The sequence below is a fragment of the Paramormyrops kingsleyae genome, chromosome 6 (assembly GCF_048594095.1).
Source record: "Paramormyrops kingsleyae isolate MSU_618 chromosome 6, PKINGS_0.4, whole genome shotgun sequence".
Classification (NCBI taxonomy): domain Eukaryota; kingdom Metazoa; phylum Chordata; class Actinopteri; order Osteoglossiformes; family Mormyridae; genus Paramormyrops; species Paramormyrops kingsleyae.
Genome location: NC_132802.1, coordinates 37,015,559 through 37,036,514, shown reverse-complemented (window position 1 = coordinate 37,036,514; position 20,956 = coordinate 37,015,559). Strand labels below are relative to the sequence as shown.

General features: G+C 41.4%; 2 protein-coding genes across 12 annotated transcripts; both read right to left on the bottom strand.

Moving 5' to 3' along the window:
• Positions 1 to 170: 170 nt before the first annotated feature.
• LOC140591764 (uncharacterized) lies at positions 171 to 3,425 on the bottom strand. Of its 3 annotated transcripts, none has more exons than XR_011992064.1 (7): positions 2,194 to 3,425; positions 1,797 to 1,936; positions 1,489 to 1,693; positions 1,342 to 1,382; positions 970 to 1,163; positions 739 to 880; positions 171 to 640 (listed from the first exon to the last, which is right to left on the bottom strand). XR_011992064.1 is itself a non-coding variant. In XM_072713238.1 (6 exons), the coding sequence occupies exons 1-5, from the start codon at positions 3,389 to 3,391 to the stop codon at positions 993 to 995; spliced, it is 1,755 nt and encodes a 584-aa protein (XP_072569339.1). In that variant the 5' UTR covers positions 3,392 to 3,425; the 3' UTR covers positions 171 to 880; positions 970 to 992. The 3 variants fall into 3 exon arrangements, 1 of the variants encoding a protein (XP_072569339.1); XR_011992065.1 differs by having other exon boundaries at positions 1,342 to 1,375; XM_072713238.1 differs by having other exon boundaries at positions 171 to 880.
• A 5,947-nt stretch (positions 3,426 to 9,372) lies between these two features.
• Positions 9,373 to 16,586, bottom strand: LOC140591763 (HMG domain-containing protein 3-like). Of its 9 annotated transcripts, none has more exons than XM_072713229.1 (14): positions 15,688 to 16,586; positions 15,291 to 15,430; positions 14,983 to 15,187; positions 14,836 to 14,876; positions 14,464 to 14,657; positions 14,233 to 14,374; positions 13,487 to 14,134; positions 13,136 to 13,216; positions 12,797 to 12,882; positions 11,727 to 11,790; positions 10,301 to 10,367; positions 9,931 to 10,085; positions 9,708 to 9,818; positions 9,373 to 9,526 (listed from the first exon to the last, which is right to left on the bottom strand). In XM_072713229.1, exons 1-5 carry the CDS (start codon positions 16,445 to 16,447, stop codon positions 14,487 to 14,489), a joined length of 1,317 nt encoding a protein of 438 aa, XP_072569330.1. In that variant the 5' UTR covers positions 16,448 to 16,586; the 3' UTR covers positions 9,373 to 9,526; positions 9,708 to 9,818; positions 9,931 to 10,085; positions 10,301 to 10,367; positions 11,727 to 11,790; positions 12,797 to 12,882; positions 13,136 to 13,216; positions 13,487 to 14,134; positions 14,233 to 14,374; positions 14,464 to 14,486. The 9 variants fall into 6 exon arrangements, with proteins under 9 accessions (XP_072569333.1, XP_072569330.1, XP_072569336.1 ...); XM_072713231.1 differs by having other exon boundaries at positions 13,160 to 13,216; XM_072713232.1 differs by having other exon boundaries at positions 9,927 to 10,085.
• Positions 16,587 to 20,956: the final 4,370 nt, after the last annotated feature.

The window sequence follows — 20,956 nt, the reverse complement described above, 5'->3', positions numbered from 1 at the left end:
CGAAGCTTGCGCATGCGCAGTGACGCAGACGCGCCTTTCAAAATGGCGGCGGCAGCAACACACGCGAAAGATCGATCTCCTGTATTTTCTTAGTTTTATTCTAAACAAGATGCCCCGATTTCATTTAAATAGGGAGTCATCATGTTGAGAAAATGATTGTTTTTCCTCATTCCAGCAAAGAGCTGTTCAGCACACGGGCTGTTGATCCAACCACGTAACTCTGGGACCAGTTCCACCTTTCGCAAGACATCCCTGGCATCTTTTGAGTTTGCCTCATGAAATCTATCATAAAGAGCATAATGCTCAGACGATCCAGTTATAGGGTGGCCATTTTCATCAGGAACTGGCTTCTTGGTGACTAGCCATGGCAAGCTCACTTTTATCTGTCCAGTAGTGGCACATCTGATGTTATCTTCAGTAGGCTCAAGTAACCTACCCCCATGAGGTTTGAAGGGTAATGATTCTGGATCTCTTAGGTTGGTATGTGTTGCCAACCCTCTCGCAAAATCATATAATACAATGTTTGGAAAATGTTTCATCGACAATAAAAGGTCAGCAAAGTCCCGGGGGCTCTCAGCCCTTATGTTGAACTTAACACCATACACCACAGCACAAGGACAGGTGACCACAGCCCATCCACCTGTTTAAGGAAACTGTAAATCAGAGTGCAACCATTCCAAGTAATGAAACTAAGAACTGTCTGTAAAAACGGTCTCTCAGTAATAGAACACAACTTACCAGAAGCTCCCCAGATCTGTGAAAACACCTTATCATAACTCGCTCTGTTCTTCATTTCTTGTTGAAGTCTCGTTACCAGGTCCATCCGTGAGCCTTTGGGGTCTATGCCACACTGTCGGCACAGAGCACGCACAGCTTCCATCTATAATGAACATTAGTATAGTTGGTCTGGCGTGGTTCAAAAACACACATCTTTGACAAAACTGACAAAAATTGACTTAAGTTCAGTACCTTGAGCTTAAGAAGTTCATCAGTCAGTCGGTCCTCTGTGAGGTTAAACTCAGATTCCTCCTTTGCACTACAAGCAGAATACACTTCTTTGTATTCAGTGTTGAGTACAACATCCCTATCTCTTGTGTGAGGACCAATCCACGGAGCCCAACTATGGTAACTGGGATGGACGACAAATGGGTTTGACTTGTTGCCTTTAAATGATGTTAGAAAATATTATTAACATAACAGTACATTATTCCACGATAAACAAAGTAAATGCTAGAATACTGTCATCCCACCTAGAACATTGTGCGGACTGTACTTACTTGGGACCAACCCACGGCTGATCATTTCAAGGGAAACCATCTCCCAGAAATTTTCAACACTTACCTTTCCATCAAAAGTCTGAGATGGTTCCTCAATGCTGCTCACTAAGGAAAGCAAGACTTAAGTAAGCATGTTCCAAACAGTCATAGCTGGATATGTGGTGCTTGAAACAATGTAAGACTAAGAAAATGAATAAATGTGTTCACTTACCAGGCATGCTAAAAACGCCCTTCTCATGAAGGTCCATCACAACAGATACTGGATGATAACCACACGATACACAAGCATATGTGTAACCGAGGTCTGACAGTGCTTCAAAGCTTAAATAAGCCTGCAGGACCCTTTCCCTGGATGGATAGGTTTTACCAGAGGTCTTCTCCAACACATCCATGGCACTCCCTACTGCCTGATGAGTCTGTGAAATTGATGTATGACATTTAAAGGCTTTACAATATATTATTTTGATAAAGTATTCGTAATTGTTTTAAATGATTAAAACAACAGAACATGGTTCCTACCTGAAGTGTATTGCGTAGAAAATGGCACATGTATATGGACAGAAGTGTGTGGTCATCGAAATTGTGGACACCATCAGTCCACTCCTGGTATCGATATGCCATACCACACCTGTAGCACCATTTTCTGTACACTGAAATTCCTAATGGACACAAGCACCAGTAAATGTTACACATTTATCTTTCACCATTTTACACTGTGACATGTCTCTATACTTTGCACAGTACTAAAAGCCAGTGTATGAAATTATCTCAGTAAGCATACAAGTGTGAATTGCTGGGAAGGAGGCTAAGCTGCTGATAGTGGAAGTCATGGCTACACTGACATTTACAGTACATGTAGTGAGTAATGAAATGTTAAAATATCGATAATAAATATTTAAATAAAGAGAGAACATACCTTCTATGACATCAGTGATTGTTAGGATTTTAGCCTTAGATGTAATCAGCACAGGTTCGCTTAGAGGAGTGGGCTCTAAACATTCTGAGCAAAAGGTTTCTGATGGTATGAAGTGCACAGGGAAATGAATGGTCTTGACCACGTCTGAGGGGAAAATCGCAGGCAGTTTCTTCTTATGAAAAATGTATTGAACCATCCGCGACAGATTTTTGCCTTCAGGTGAGTATGGAGCTCCTTCTTCTAGGTCAAAACTTTCCATGTCAATTGGAAAATGTTCTGTGATGTTCTCCTCCACACTTCTGGTTTTTCTGAAGAGTGCCTGGTCTGTTTCAAATAAATGCCACTTGGCAACATATTTAGGTATGCATGACTGCCTTGGGTTCGCGCAAGGACAATGCCATGAAATGATTTTAGAATTGTACCTTACCACCACTCTGCCAAGCCGGCTGTAATAGGAGATAGTTGACTCGTATACAGAAATGTGCTTTTTGTAGGGGGGTCCACACACAGTCACCAGACAGGACAACGGGACTCCTGCATCATTTGCTTCTCTCTGACGTACCAAACACCTTTCCTTTTTGTCTTCCCCAAACCACTTGTCATGTACCATCACCTGCAAAACATCCTCTGTAAGTGATGGAGTGTCCATTCTGGCTGGAGGGCAGTACACGAGGGACTGAATGTGGTGGCACTCAAATGGACGAAGGTTTGACCTCTCTGCAAACTCTGCATTAATTCTGCAGATATCCAGCTCACACATTGTTTTTTGTTCAGGACCCCATGTCCTTTTAATGACACGTACTGGTGTGCTGGGTGCTATAAAAGACTTTGCTACTGCAAACACTCCATTTGTGTAATCAACACACTGAGCACTGAGGTGGTTCTGTGCCGTAATGTCCATTTTGATGGGAGTGTGACGTCTTCGAAGATGTATCCGTAGGTTCCGTCTATTAAGGATTAGGCCACAGCTAGTACACTTCACTGTTTTCTGCTTTCTTTGGGTGAGAGGGTGGTAGTGCTGGTGCTGCTGAGGAGCCAGGATCAGAGGAACATGAAGAAAGTGAGGGGTGGAGGATGGGGACTGGGGGAGGGGGACATGCAGCTTCAGAAGCAGTAAAGGAGGGAGCAGGAGAGGCGGGAGGTGACTGATGCGCTTCCGTTGTGGTTGGCTTGGTTTCACTGATGCATTGGGATACATGATGTTTAAACTGGTCTTTGCGTATTATTGTTTGGCTGCAATAAAGACAATGAAAGTGTCCTGTGGGTCTGCAATAATTGTTGCATTTGCTGATGAAGAAACCTGCAAGACGGCAACATGAAGACCAAAGCTATCAACAGAAAAGAAAGGTATACACAGAACGGGACTGGGGGAGTGAGGTCAGGAGTAGCTGATCAGAAAGTTACAGTGTCAAACAAAACACAAACATAGGTAAATTAGCTTACCAATATTCACATGACTTCAGGGACTCCCACTAAGGAACTCCACATCATTTTGTCTATCTTGATTGTAAGAAGTGCATTCTACATTTAAGCATGTGTATGTTTTAAAACCACCAAAATCAATAGACCAATAAACATCATTAGGAATTACCTCTATGCTGTACTGCATGTCTCACGTGGCTCTGAATGTGTGTTGTAAATTTGAATTGTTGGTCAGTTGCATAAGTGCAGCATGGGCATCTGAACACACCGTCTAGGCAAAACCTTGTTGCATCAGGACTGGCCTGTAAATGCGTTGGATGCTTTAAAACATAAACAATAAAACATTGTGTAAACTTACTGTTACTCTGAGGTGCACGCTCATTCTAACAACATAACATGCATGCAGAAGTAATGCAGCTTGTAAGGTTATCAGGCTGTGATATCGATAAAATATCTTATAGAGCATTCATATCATCAGCATTAACTTGAGTATCCTGAGCATCATAATATAGCCTAAACATCTGCATAATTAACAATCATAATATACTATTTTTACATAAATACCATTGAGGTTGTTGGTGTAATTTAATAATATATCGGTCACATACTCCATAACTCTTAATAAAACAATTCGGTCATCATAATCAGAAAAACTCAAAAGCACCTGTCGTAGTCTGTTTTCTACATATGCATTTGTGATAAATATTTTGCAATATTGTCATATAATTTTTAGGACATAAGGCCCAGACCTGCGGTCCCTGAAACAAAAGAGAAACAACCTAGCAGCAAAACGTACCGTCTGCATTTTCTAGTGTTACGCCCTAAAACAAAACATATATACATGATTTATTTATTCAAATTTCATTTTAGTCTATTCAATGTGTTACCCTTCTCATGTTCTGAATCTAAGGGCATTTCAAGTCCGGAAATTTTAACTAGAGACACAATATTTAAGTAGAGGCATACCCAATTTCATTTTAGTCTATTCAATGTGTTACCCTTCTCATGTTCTGAATCTAAGGGCATTTCAAGTCCGGAAATTTTAACTAGAGACACAATATTTAAGTAGAGGCATACCCAAGCGAAACAAGAGAAAGTGTGAAACAAGCACAACTACTTTAGCCCAAGTTTTTAAAAATGAGAAAAAGCCGTAATCAGTTTAACAGTTTTATTTCAATGTCAAAGAGAAAAAAAAACACTTCACCAAAGGCGAAGATCCATCCATAGCGGCTCTGGGTCCCGTCAGTGTAGCACAAAGCTAGCGTGATCTAGGCTGCCATTATCCAAGGAGCAGGGCCAGGCGCGTGCCACCCGTTTGAACAATGCGGGCGAAATAACTGCCTTATGGGATGCGAAGCTTGCGCATGCGCAGTGACGCAGACGCGCCTTTCAAAATGGCGGCGGCAGCAACACACGCGAAAGATCGATCTCCTGTATTTTCTTAGTTTTATTCTAAACAAGATGCCCCGATTTCATTTAAATACATTTAATAGCTGTAGGAACTAGTGAGCGGTATTTAGCAACATGCTATGTTAGAATAATGCCATCAAACGTGTCTGTTAAGCATATCACAGCGGACATACACGGAGGAAACATGGGGTAGAATCAAACAGGCCACAGGCTTTGAGATGGGGGCAATAGCTTGGGGAGCCAGCCTATTTAGCCCGAATGTCATAGACCTCCCCCCCCCCCACATCCTGACAAAGATGTATTTAGTTGTATTTTGTTATCAGGGTGATCGTCCGTTCGCAGGCCACTTTGGCCATGTGGTGTAGTCATAAACCGTCGCGGATGTTTACCCGAAACCGGGCATCAAACAAAGAATAAGGATTCCTTAGACAACCCATTTCAAAATATGGCAGCAACAAACGGAGTGCCCAGTTATTTCAAATAAACCATGACCTTTTTTTTAAAGTATTGAAGCACTTTTCTACCAATGTGAATAATAAACATTTTAGACAAAAAAAATCAACGAATAACGCTGGTAATTCGTTGTCAAAATGAGCGTACGGCATTAGCCCAGAAGAGGGGTGGCAATTTGCATATGTGAAAGCCTATGTGAATGAGACACAGGTCCAAAACTTTTAACTAGAGACACAATATTTAAGTAGAGGCATACCCAAGCGAAACAAGAGAAAGTGTGAAACAAGCACAACTACTTTAGCCCAAGTTTTTAAAAATGAGAAAAAGCCGTAATCAGTTTAACAGTTTTATTTCAATGTCAAAGAGAAAAAAAAACACTTCACCAAAGGCGAAGATCCATCCATAGCGGCTCTGGGTCCCGTCAGCGTAGCACAAAGCTAGCGTGATCTAGGCTGCCATTATCCAAGGAGCAGGGCCAGGCGCGTGCCACCCGTTTGAACAATGCGGGCGAAATAACTGCCTTATGGGATGCGAAGCTTGCGCATGCGCAGTGACGCAGACGCGCCTTTCAAAATGGCGGCGGCAGCAACACACGCGAAAGATCGATCTCCTGTATTTTCTTAGTTTTATTCTAAACAAGATGCCCCGATTTCATTTAAATACATTTAATAGCTGTAGGAGCTAGTGAGCGGTATTTAGCAACATGCTATGTTAGAATAATGCCATCAAACGTGTCTGTTAAGCATATCACAGCGGACATACACGGAGGAAACATGGGGTAGAATCAAACAGGCCACAGGCTTTGAGATAGGCTGGCTCCCCAAGCTATTGCCCCCATTTAGCCCGAATGTCATAGACCTCCCCCCCCCCCCACATCCTGACAAAGATGTATTTAGTTGTATTTTGTTATCAGGGTGATCGTCCGTTCGCAGGCCACTTTGGCCATGTGGTGTAGTCATAAACCGTCGCGGATGTTTACCCGAAACCGGGGCATCAAACAAAGAATAAGGATTCCTTAGACAACCCATTTCAAAATATGGCAGCAACAAACGGAGTGCCCAGTTATTTCAAATAAACCATGACCTTTTTTTAAAGTATTGAAGCACTTTTCTACCAATGTGAATAATAAACATTTTAGACAAAAAAAATCAACGAATAACGCTGGCAATTCGTTGTCAAAATGAGCGTAAGGCATTAGCCCAGAAGAGGGGTGGCAATTTGCATATGTGAAAGCCTATGTGAATGAGACACAGGTCCCAAACTTTTAACTAGAGACACAATATTTAAGTAGAGGCATACCCAAGCGAAACAAGAGAAAGTGTGAAACAAGCACAACTATTTTAGCGGTGAGGGTAAAATGCGGACCGTTTACAAACAGCGGATTCCGTGTTTAATAGTGTTGAGGCAATGTTTTCTAGCCATTTAAGAAAGGCAGCAAAGGTTTTTTTTTATACCTTTAAACATTAACAAAAACCGCTAATGTCTTTTCTTTAAAATTTTCAAGTCTATTTCTGTCTGGTTTTTCGCGATAAGTTGCGTGAACGCCTGAGTTAGTGTGTTTTTGGGGCTTGGATACACATCGAGGTCCTGACAGAAATAATTATGTCTGCTTTCACAAACCTAAAGTTAAACTTTAAAGCCCATCGGCGTGTGTGTGTGTGTGTGTGTGTGTGTGCTTGTGCACATGAGCACAAGCACATGGTTCAATGTAACTGTAGCAGCTTATTCCATTCATTCATTGTGCACATACACACATACACTCACCTAAAGGATTATTAGGAACACCATACTAATATGGTGTTTGACCCCCTTTCGCCTTCAGAACTGCCTTAATTCTACGTGGCATTGATTCAACAAGGTGCTGAAAGCATTCTTTAGAAATGTTGGCCCATATTGATAGGATAGCATCTTGCAGTTGATGGAGATTTGTGGGATGCACATCCAGGGCACGAAGCTCCCGTTCCAACACATCCCGAAGATGCTCTATTGGGTTGAGATCTGGTGACTGTTGGGGCCATTGTAGTACAGTGAACTCACTGTCATGTTCAAGAAATCAATTTGAAATGATTCGAGCTTTGTGACATGGTGCATTATCCTGCTGGAAGTAGCCATCAGAGGATGGGTACATGGTGGTCATAAAGGGATGGACATGGTCAGAAACAATGCTCAGGTAGGCCGTGGCATTTAAACGATGCCCAATTGGCACTAAGGGGCCTAAAGTGTGCCAAGAAAACATCCCCCACACCATTACACCACCACCAGCAGCCTGCACAGTGGTAACAAGGCATGATGGATCCATGTTCTCATTCTGTTTACGCCAAATTCTGACTCTACCATTTGAATGTCTCAACAGAAATCGAGACTCATCAGACCAGGCAACATTTTTCCAGTCTTCAACTGTCCAATTTTGGTGAGCTCGTGCAAATTGTAGCCTCTTTTTCCTATTTGTAGTGGAGATGAGTGGTACCCGGTGGGGTCTTCTGCTGTTGTAGCCCATCCGCCTCAAGGTTGTGCGTGTTGTGGCTTCACAAATGCTTTGCTGCATACCTCGGTTGTAACGAGTGGTTATTTCAGCCAAAGTTGCTCTTCTATCAGCTTGAATCAGTCGGACCATTCTCCTCTGACCTCTAGCATCAACAAGGCATTTTCGCCCAACGGGACTGCCGCATACTGGATGTTTTTCCCTTTGCACACCATTCTTTGTAAACCCTAGAAATGGTTGTGTGTGAAAATCCCAGTAACTGAGCAGATTGTGAAATACTCAGACCGGCCCGTCTGGCACCAACAACTATGCCACGCTCAAAATTGCTTAAATCACCTTTCTTTCCCATTCTGACATTCAGTTTGGAGTTCAGGAGATTGTCTTGACCAGGACCACACCCCTAAATGCATTGAAGCAACTGCCATGTGATTGGTTGATTAGATAATTGCATTAATGAGAAATTGAACAGGTGTTCCTAATAATCCTTTAGGTGAGCATATATGCTATGTCTAGATCTCCTGGGGAAATCAAGAGTGTTGCCCACAAACATTGTTCAGCTTTTGGCCTAACATGGTCCTTGCGTGTTTTAAAGTTGCGTGAAGTGGAGTGAGGAGCATTCTGAACATCAAACTATTTTAAGATAAATTGTCTGTAACAGGAAATTTAGTTTCTCAATTTATTTCTTATATATTATTTTGTTAATTATTGAGTTCAAAGTTTTGTAGTAAATGGTGATATTGTCATCAATTTGGTGATAATGCGAGCCAAACATTTCTCGAAAATGACATTTGCATACAGTAAGTAAAACATTCTGAAATCATATTTCTATTTTATTCTGCTGCTGCTTACATGTTTACATCTCTGTCTCTCTCGCTCTCTCTCTCCAGGACAGTGAAAGTAGGACTATTTACCCTTGTTTATGTAGCTGTAGGATGGCCATAATATAGTTTCAATCCGATATCGATGTAATGCTTGTCTGTGATGATTGGTTAACATATTGATTGGTGTATTAATATAGCCGGAAAGTAATAAAACCCATTGCAATCAAGTATACAGTGCCTTATAAAAGTATTCAGTTATCATAATTTTACTCAATTACAAAGGATAGTTAAACGTTTTCCAAATGAGCATTTTATTGCATTTCCAAAGGCACTGTAACTTATTTCTGTGCCAACATTAAAATTAAATAAACTTATGATTTAATGTCGATATGAGATGACAAATTATTCACAAATGATACAGAGGTGCCACTCATTTCCACATACAGTAACTCATCACAATTGGGTGCCACTGTGCTTTTTAATGAAAAGCTGATAAAACTTAAAATGTGGTTCGGTCATGTGTGTAGTCTGTGTGTAGACAAGGAAACAGAGGCATAGTAGCTGTTATTTTTTTATTCCAAAGTCATCCAATTTGCTATTTTCCTTACATACCCACCCATTCACTCACTCACTCACTGACCCACCCACCCATTCACACACCCAAGTCTTCCGTAAGGTGTTTGCAGAACTCGCTGCAGAACCCAGGCTGTGTGAAGTTCCCCTCGTCTTCCACGCCCAATGTAGCCTATGGGACAATAAATAATAAGCAAGCATACTTAGTATCAAAACAGAGCAACAATGTTTTTCATTGCATACTTTCAAGAAAATATTCAGGACCTGATACACAATAAATTGTTCTGGTGACTTTCTTTTTGCAACCACTGACTTCAGCAACAATTGTCAACATTCTTACACAGTATGCATACCTGGTAAGCTGTTCTTATAAGTCTCTAGACAGTGCTGGCAGCATTCCAGGCGATACAATCGTCGGAATTGTGCTTGATAGGCCGCACTGTACAGTTTCCATGGGACTACACCTGTAGGTTTCAAATTTAAGAATGATTCATTAGAGTAAAATCCCTTGTTAATGGGAATACAAACATCCTAACTCAAAGGGTATTCAAATATCATAATATGTTTTATACCTACTGTCAAGCCACTGAAAATGCGCTCGGGCACGGAATGTTTCCCTTCCGACTAAGTCCCAAAAAAAGGTGACAAACAAGTGACAGCTTTAAAAAAGCTTTGTCACCCTCGAACAGGACTACTTCTAAAAGGATATCCTCCAGGACGTCGAGGGGGATCTGTGAAAGAAATCATACAAGCACGCAAATATTATTTTACAATAGTTCTGTAATATAACAAAAACAGACAAAAATAGCATGACTTCTACATTCCAACTCCAACTGCTTAAAATGAAGCTCATTGTTTTCACATTTTTGTAGGGTACAGCACAGTAAGCACAGAGAAAAAAAGAGAAAAACAGCAGGTTCAGCTGTAAGATCAGCTACATAAATACCTGTTCAATGGAGATGGAACCCATTCCTCCTCCTCTACCATCTGTGCTTTCAACACATTGAATTTTCCTAAAAGAAATTATATTGTCACAACTATTGTAAAACTATGACATATTGTAATGGTATCACATAGAGTTGACTCCACCTGAGGGCACAGGTGTAAAACAATTTGATCACGTTGGGCACCAGACCTGGAAAAAGGCAGTCATGATACTACCAGCTTGTCAGACTGAAAGGCTTATATGCATATGGGTCAGAACAATGCATCAGAGTGATAAATATTACAGCATCAACTTTGTAAGGTGTATCAATCCCCACTAGGGTTGTAACGGTATACCGGTATGGCGGTTTATTGTGATATTGACATGTACGATTATCATATCATGCACATTTGCCTATCCGCGGTTTGGAAAAAAAAAAAAGAAACCAGATCTCACCTGCGCTGCTGTGTATATGGAACTTCTTTCCGCTTTACTGCTTAGACTCCACCCATAAATGCACAGCGGCGAAAATGTCCGATAGTGGCTGCAAATTCTAATCTCTATTTCCTGCCGAAAAAAAAATTAAAATCTGCAGTATGGGAATATTTTGGGTATCCGAAAAATGATCGTGGGGTGGATATCCAGTTTGCAAGAAATGTGGACGAACAGTGGCCGCAAAAGGAGGAAATACGTCGAACATGTTCTCCCATATTCGCGAACACCATCCCTCCGTGAAGATAAAGGTAAGTTCCATTTATAACTTAAAGCCGTATTATTTCTGTGATGCAGAGGGAATCCCGGAATCCAGTCATGTAATTGGAGTCAATTACAGTATAATTCAGATGCCACGTAAAATGTCCGATTTGATAGATAGATGGATGAATAAATCAAAATATAGCTGTGCAGCAAATTAAATCGCGATGTGCGTCTGTGAATATACAGCGCAAAAAGGCTGCCGCTTGCTCATTAACCAACTACCCCCCCCCCCCCCCACACACACACACACACACACACACACACACAGCGGCACAGATGATTATTTTGTCCTCCAGGTTCGTGTGCCGCCCCCCATAGAATCCCTCCCGGCGCCCTCCCAACTTCATCCCTTATCGTCTCCGCTCGCCCATCCTCTAGAAAAACGCTTTATTTAGATTATTTTTGTTTTCCTCCAAGTTCGTGTGCCGCCCCCCACGTGACATGAAAAAGTGCCGCCCCGGGCGGCTGCCCCGTTCGCCCATGCCTAAAACCGCCACTGCATGATGGTCATGGTTTTTAAAGCGTCTGCTGTCTCATTCACTATGTGAAGACGTGAACACATGAACATATCCAGAGCTACTCTCAAGAGAACACTTAATGATCACTTTATAATTTTATTTAAAAGAATAATCATCAAATACACTAACTGAAAACTCATAGGTGTTTAGTACAAGTGGACACATTCTCTCACCTCAGCGGTCAAGATTGAGCCCTGAAAATCTCAACATGCTTACATTTCTTCATCATAATCTGACCTGAAAAAAAGCAAAGAAATGCATGCTGCTATGATAATCTCAGGAAAATATTAACAAACATGACCCTGCACATATTGCTCTCCCATATATGCTGTTAAAGAGGAAGGACAGTTTGATTTATTCTTGTCTAATATAAAGAGAAATAACTTATTCCTTATTTTGTTCAAATGGGAGATGCGCAGCTTTATTTTATTTATTTTTCCCCCAAAAGTTAGACTCATACTTCCATAAGTTTTTTTTATTTTCATTAAAAAAAAGTTTGTTACAATAAACCATGTTCATCCAAAAACCATATCTCTTTTTATTCATTTAAGGGTCATTGTAGCTGATGATTATACTAATAATAATGATAGTTTAATACCGTATACCACGAAACCGTGATATTTTCTGAGACGATTATCATACCGTGAAAATCTCATACCGTTACAACCCTAATCCCCACCTTCAGATCAGATCACTAAGACCAATTAATCTGACTCCATTAAATTATGCTGCTGTTTGTAATAGGGTCAGTGGTGGCCTAATGGATAGGGAAGTGCACTTGTAATCGAAAGGTGCCACTGAAGTACCCTGAGCAAGGTACCACCCCCAAGCACTGCTCTCCTCTGCAATGTCATGGTGTCATATAGGTTAAATGCAGAGTACACATTTTGTTGTTGTGCACTGTGTGCTGTGGTGTGTCAATGACAACTAATCACTTCACTTATATGCCATGCACTACGAGGCATCACAGAAAATATTTAAAAAGTATGACACAAAAGGAATTGTATTACTGATTAATGAATAGTTTGTTTCCAAGTTATAAATAATATAATAACCGATACATTAGATGTTAAAAGTTATAACACCCATAAACAATGACAACTGTATTACATGAAATGGTTGCCAATTGTTAAATGGTTTCCAAATTTGCGACTAAGAGAGCCCATGCGGCAATCAATCAAATGAGTCAATCAATATATAAACAAACAAACAAATACGGAGGAACAAAACATAAAACATGCACCTCTGAGTCTCTGATTTCCGATCGGGCACTTGTGTGCTCCAGATGTGGTAGTCCCCAGCAGTCATCACTGCACACTGGTAGATCTCCTGTCATACATATCAGACCATGCATGAAAATATTAACCAAATAAGTGTTTCACCACATTTCTGTGATACTGAGCCATCTTATGAAGCATATAACACTTTCTTAGGGTGGCTGAAGGTTGGTATACATTTAGCTGCAGATCAAGTACCCACTGCAAACATACATAAGTATACATATTCTAAAAAACATGGATGTGTTAAGGTTTTTATTAAGTTGTACAACCAGGCCCTCAAAAAATATATATTGTCTTCATACCAGGGGATGCTGCAGTTGTCATACCATGAGCTGGTGCTGCTGTTGTTGTTTGTGCTTGTTCGGCTGGTGCTTCAGCTGGTGCTGCAAAAAAGCACATTTTAAACCAAATGATTTAGAATGAGTTAAATCGGTTGTACTGCATGCATTTCTCATCAACGCTATGCTGTCTAGCATTTCTGACAGATTTGTAAGTTATAGCTTTATGATCTTTCAAATTGCAAAATAAACATGAGGAATCACCTACAATTAAAAGACAAATATAACTTCACGGCACCGGACAGCAAAATTACATAAACATGACATAAACATGACATTACCACTAATAATTTAGAATGAGGGTGGAATACATACCCAAAACTGTCTGACCATTGGAATTTAACTGTATGTCCACTCCTTTGCCCAATCTCTTCTTCATGCTTTCTATGGTTCTTGAATTTCTAGCATTGTTGTAGTGACACAAAATATTTCGCATCAAAAAGACATGCGATGAGGGAGTCATCATGTTGAGAAAATGATTGTTTTTCCTCATTCCAGCAAAGAGCTGTTCAGCACACGGGCTGTTGATCCAACCACGTAACTCTGGGACCAGTTCCACCTTTCGCAAGACATCCCTGGCATCTTTTGAGTTTGCCTCATGAAATCTATCATAAAGAGCATAATGCTCAGACGATCCAGTTATAGGGTGGCCATTTTCATCAGGAACTGGCTTCTTGGTGACTAGCCATGGCAAGCTCACTTTTATCTGTCCAGTAGTGGCACATCTGATGTTATCTTCAGTAGGCTCAAGTAACCTACCCCCATGAGGTTTGAAGGGTAATGATTCTGGATCTCTTAGGTTGGTATGTGTTGCCAACCCTCTCGCAAAATCATATAATACAATGTTTGGAAAATGTTTCATCGACAATAAAAGGTCAGCAAAGTCCCGGGGGCTCTCAGCCCTTATGTTGAACTTAACACCATACACCACAGCACAAGGACAGGTGACCACAGCCCATCCACCTGTTTAAGGAAACTGTAAATCAGAGTGCAACCATTCCAAGTAATGAAACTAAGAACTGTCTGTAAAAACGGTCTCTCAGTAATAGAACACAACTTACCAGAAGCTCCCCAGATCTGTGAAAACACCTTATCATAACTCGCTCTGTTCTTCATTTCTTGTTGAAGTCTCGTTACCAGGTCCATCCGTGAGCCTTTGGGGTCTATGCCACACTGTCGGCACAGAGCACGCACAGCTTCCATCTATAATGAACATTAGTATAGTTGGTCTGGCGTGGTTCAAAAACACACATCTTTGACAAAACTGACAAAAATTGACTTAAGTTCAGTACCTTGAGCTTAAGAAGTTCATCAGTCAGTCGGTCCTCTGTGAGGTTAAACTCAGATTCCTCCTTTGCACTACAAGCAGAATACACTTCTTTGTATTCAGTGTTGAGTACAACATCCCTATCTCTTGTGTGAGGACCAATCCACGGAGCCCAACTATGGTAACTGGGATGGACGACAAATGGGTTTGACTTGTTGCCTTTAAATGATGTTAGAAAATATTATTAACATAACAGTACATTATTCCACGATAAACAAAGTAAATGCTAGAATACTGTCATCCCACCTAGAACATTGTGCGGACTGTACTTACTTGGGACCAACCCACGGCTGATCATTTCAAGGGAAACCATCTCCCAGAAATTTTCAACACTTACCTTTCCATCAAAAGTCTGAGATGGTTCCTCAATGCTGCTCACTAAGGAAAGCAAGACTTAAGTAAGCATGTTCCAAACAGTCATAGCTGGATATGTGGTGCTTGAAACAATGTAAGACTAAGAAAATGAATAAATGTGTTCACTTACCAGGCATGCTAAAAACGCCCTTCTCATGAAGGTCCATCACAACAGATACTGGATGATAACCACACGATACACAAGCATATGTGTAACCGAGGTCTGACAGTGCTTCAAAGCTTAAATAAGCCTGCAGGACCCTTTCCCTGGATGGATAGGTTTTACCAGAGGTCTTCTCCAACACATCCATGGCACTCCCTACTGCCTGATGAGTCTGTGAAATTGATGTATGACATTTAAAGGCTTTACAATATATTATTTTGATAAAGTATTCGTAATTGTTTTAAATGATTAAAACAACAGAACATGGTTCCTACCTGAAGTGTATTGCGTAGAAAATGGCACATGTATATGGACAGAAGTGTGTGGTCATCGAAATTGTGGACACCATCAGTCCACTCCTGGTATCGATATGCCATACCACACCTGTAGCACCATTTTCTGTACACTGAAATTCCTAATGGACACAAGCACCAGTAAATGTTACACATTTATCTTTCACCATTTTACACTGTGACATGTCTCTATACTTTGCACAGTACTAAAAGCCAGTGTATGAAATTATCTCAGTAAGCATACAAGTGTGAATTGCTGGGAAGGAGGCTAAGCTGCTGATAGTGGAAGTCATGGCTACACTGACATTTACAGTACATGTAGTGAGTAATGAAATGTTAAAATATCGATAATAAATATTTAAATAAAGAGAGAACATACCTTCTATGACATCAGTGATTGTTAGGATTTTAGCCTTAGATGTAATCAGCACAGGTTCGCTTAGAGGAGTGGGCTCTAAACATTCTGAGCAAAAGGTTTCTGATGGTATGAAGTGCACAGGGAAATGAATGGTCTTGACCACGTCTGAGGGGAAAATCGCAGGCAGTTTCTTCTTATGAAAAATGTATTGAACCATCCGCGACAGATTTTTGCCTTCAGGTGAGTATGGAGCTCCTTCTTCTAGGTCAAAACTTTCCATGTCAATTGGAAAATGTTCTGTGATGTTCTCCTCCACACTTCTGGTTTTTCTGAAGAGTGCCTGGTCTGTTTCAAATAAATGCCACTTGGCAACATATTTAGGTATGCATGACTGCCTTGGGTTCGCGCAAGGACAATGCCATGAAATGATTTTAGAATTGTACCTTACCACCACTCTGCCAAGCCGGCTGTAATAGGAGATAGTTGACTCGTATACAGAAATGTGCTTTTTGTAGGGGGGTCCACACACAGTCACCAGACAGGACAACGGGACTCCTGCATCATTTGCTTCTCTCTGACGTACCAAACACCTTTCCTTTTTGTCTTCCCCAAACCACTTGTCATGTACCATCACCTGCAAAACATCCTCTGTAAGTGATGGAGTGTCCATTCTGGCTGGAGGGCAGTACACGAGGGACTGAATGTGGTGGCACTCAAATGGACGAAGGTTTGACCTCTCTGCAAACTCTGCATTAATTCTGCAGATATCCAGCTCACACATTGTTTTTTGTTCAGGACCCCATGTCCTTTTAATGACACGTACTGGTGTGCTGGGTGCTATAAAAGACTTTGCTACTGCAAACACTCCATTTGTGTAATCAACACACTGAGCACTGAGGTGGTTCTGTGCCGTAATGTCCATTTTGATGGGAGTGTGACGTCTTCGAAGATGTATCCGTAGGTTCCGTCTATTAAGGATTAGGCCACAGCTAGTACACTTCACTGTTTTCTGCTTTCTTTGGGTGAGGGGGTGGTAGTGCTGGTGCTGCTGAGGAGCCAGGATCAGAGGAACATGAAGAAAGTGAGGGGTGGAGGATGGGGACTGGGGGAGGGGGACATGCAGCTTCAGAAGCAGTAAAGGAGGGAGCAGGAGAGGCGGGAGGTGACTGATGCGCTTCCGTTGTGGTTGGCTTGGTTTCACTGATGCATTGGGATACATGATGTTTAAACTGGTCTTTGCGTATTATTGTTTGGCTGCAATAAAGACAATGAAAGTGTCCTGTGGGTCTGCAATAATTGTTGCATTTGCTGATGAAGAAACCTGCAAGACGGCAACATGAAGACCAAAGCTATCAACAGAAAAGAAAGGTATACACAGAACGGGACTGGGGGAGTGAGGTCAGGAGTAGCTGATCAGAAAGTTACAGTGTCAAACAAAACACAAACATAGGTAAATTAGCTTACCAATATTCACATGACTTCAGGGACTCCCACTAAGGAACTCCACATCATTTTGTCTATCTTGATTGTAAGAAGTGCATTCTACATTTAAGCATGTGTATGTTTTAAAACCACCAAAATCAATAGACCAATAAACATCATTAGGAATTACCTCTATGCTGTACTGCATGTCTCACGTGGCTCTGAATGTGTGTTGTAAATTTGAATTGTTGGTCAGTTGCATAAGTGCAGCATGGGCATCTGAACACACCGTCTAGGCAAAACCTTGTTGCATCAGGACTGGCCTGTAAATGCGTTGGATGCTTTAAAACATAAACAATAAAACATTGTGTAAACTTACTGTTACTCTGAGGTGCACGCTCATTCTAACAACATAACATGCATGCAGAAGTAATGCAGCTTGTAAGGTTATCAGGCTGTGATATCGATAAAATATCTTATAGAGCATTCATATCATCAGCATTAACTTGAGTATCCTGAGCATCATAATATAGCCTAAACATCTGCATAATTAACAATCATAATATACTATTTTTACATAAATACCATTGAGGTTGTTGGTGTAATTTAATAATATATCGGTCACATACTCACATCCTGACAAAGATGTATTTAGTTGTATTTTGTTATCAGGGTGATCGTCCGTTCGCACTTTGGCCATGTGGTGTAGTCATAAACCGTCGCGGATGTTTACCCGAAACCGGGGCATCAAACAAAGAATAAGGATTCCTTAGACAACCCATTTCAAAATATGGCAGCAACAAACGGAGTGCCCAGTTATTTCAAATAAACCATGACCTTTTTTTTAAAGTATTGAAGCACTTTTCTACCAATGTGAATAATAAACATTTTAGACAAAAAAAATCAACGAATAACGCTGGTAATTCGTTGTCAAAATGAGCGTACGGCATTAGCCCAGAAGAGGGGTGGCAATTTGCATATGTGAAAGCCTATGTGAATGAGACACAGGTCCAAAACTTTTAACTAGAGACACAATATTTAAGTAGAGGCATACCCAAGCGAAACAAGAGAAAGTGTGAAACAAGCACAACTACTTTAGCCCAAGTTTTTAAAAATGAGAAAAAGCCGTAATCAGTTTAACAGTTTTATTTCAATGTCAAAGAGAAAAAAAAACACTTCACCAAAGGCGAAGATCCATCCATAGCGGCTCTGGGTCCCGTCAGTGTAGCACAAAGCTAGCGTGATCTAGGCTGCCATTATCCAAGGAGCAGGGCCAGGCGCGTGCCACCCGTTTGAACAATGCGGGCGAAATAACTGCCTTATGGGATGCGAAGCTTGCGCATGCGCAGTGACGCAGACGCGCCTTTCAAAATGGCGGCGGCAGCAACACACGCGAAAGATCGATCTCCTGTATTTTCTTAGTTTTATTCTAAACAAGATGCCCCGATTTCATTTAAATACATTTAATAGCTGTAGGAACTAGTGAGCGGTATTTAGCAACATGCTATGTTAGAATAATGCCATCAAACGTGTCTGTTAAGCATATCACAGCGGACATACACGGAGGAAACATGGGGTAGAATCAAACAGGCCACAGGCTTTGAGATAGGCTGGCTCCCCAAGCTATTGCCCCCATTTAGCCCGAATGTCATAGACCTCTCCCCCCCCTCACATCCTGACAAAGATGTATTTAGTTGTATTTTGTTATCAGGGTGATCGTCCGTTCGCAGGCCACTTTGGCCATGTGGTGTAGTCATAAACCGTCGCGGATGTTTACCCGAAACCGGGGCATCAAACAAAGAATAAGGATTCCTTAGACAACCCATTTCAAAATATGGCAGCAACAAACGGAGTGCCCAGTTATTTCAAATAAACCATGACCTTTTTTTTAAAGTATTGAAGCACTTTTCTACCAATGTGAATAATAAACATTTTAGACAAAAAAAATCAACGAATAACGCTGGTAATTCGTTGTCAAAATGAGCACACGGCATTAGCCCAGAAGAGGGGTGGCAATTTGCATATGTGAAAGCCTATGTGAATGAGACACAGGTCCAAAACTTTTAACTAGAGACACAATATTTAAGTAGAGGCATACCCAAGCGAAACAAGAGAAAGTGTGAAACAAGCACAACTACTTTAGCCCAAGTTTTTAAAAATGAGAAAAAGCCGTAATCAGTTTAACAGTTTTATTTCAATGTCAAAGAGAAAAAAAAACACTTCACCAAAGGCGAAGATCCATCCATAGCGGCTCTGGGTCCCGTCAGCGTAGCACAAAGCTAGCGTGATCTAGGCTGCCATTATCCAAGGAGCAGGGCCAGGCGCGTGCCACCCGTTTGAACAATGCGGGCGAAATAACTGCCTTATGGGATGCGAAGCTTGCGCATGCGCAGTGACGCAGACGCGCCTTTCAAAATGGCGGCGGCAGCAACACACGCGAAAGATCGATCTCCTGTATTTTCTTAGTTTTATTCTAAACAAGATGCCCCGATTTCATTTAAATACATTTAATAGCTGTAGGAACTAGTGAGCGGTATTTAGCAACATGCTATGTTAGAATAATGCCATCAAACGTGTCTGTTAAGCATATCACAGCGGACATACACGGAGGAAACATGGGGTAGAATCAAACAGGCCACAGGCTTTGAGATAGGCTGGCTCCCCAAGCTATTGCCCCCATTTAGCCCGAATGTCATAGACCTCCCCCCCCCCCACATCCTGACAAAGATGTATTTAGTTGTATTTTGTTATCAGGGTGATCGTCCGTTCGCAGGCCACTTTGGCCATGTGGTGTAGTCATAAACCGTCGCGGATGTTTACCCGAAACCGGGGCATCAAACAAAGAATAAGGATTCCTTAGACAACCCATTTCAAAATATGGCAGCAACAAACGGAGTGCCCAGTTATTTCAAATAAACCATGACCTTTTTTTTAAAGTATTGAAGCACTTTTCTACCAATGTGAATAATAAACATTTTAGACAAAAAAAATCAACGAATAACGCTGGTAATTCGTTGTCAAAATGAGCACACGGCATTAGCCCAGAAGAGGGGTGGCAATTTGCATATGTGAAAGCCTATGTGAATGAGACACAGGTCCAAAACTTTTAACTAGAGACACAATATTTAAGTAGAGGCATACCCAAGCGAAACAAGAGAAAGTGTGAAACAAGCACAACTACTTTAGCCCAAGTTTTTAAAAATGAGAAAAAGCCGTAATCAGTTTAACAGTTTTATTTCAATGTCAAAGAGAAAAAAAAACACTTCACCAAAGGCGAAGATCCATCCATAGCGGCTCTGGGTCCCGTCAGCGTAGCACAAAGCTAGCGTGATCTAGGCTGCCATTATCCAAGGAGCAGGGCCAGGCGCGTGCCACCCGTTTGAACAATGCGGGCGAAATAACTGCCTTATGGGATGCGAAGCTTGCGCATGCGCAGTGACGCAGACGCGCCTTTCAAAATGGCGGCGGCAGCAACACACGCGAAAGATCGATCTCCTGTATTTTCTTAGTTTTATTCTAAACAAGATGCCCCGATTTCATTTAAATACATTTAATAGCTGTAGGAACTAGTGAGCGGTATTTAGCAACATGCTATGTTAGAATAATGCCATCAAACGTGTCTGTTAAGCATATCACAGCGGACATACACGGAGGAAACATGGGGTAGAATCAAACAGGCCACAGGCTTTGAGATAGGCTGGCTCCCCAAGCTATTGCCCCCATTTAGCCCGAATGTCATAGACCTCCCCCCCCCCCACATCCTGACAAAGATGTATTTAGTTGTATTTTGTTATCAGGGTGATCGTCCGTTCGCAGGCCACTTTGGCCATGTGGTGTAGTCATAAACCGTCGCGGATGTTTACCCGAA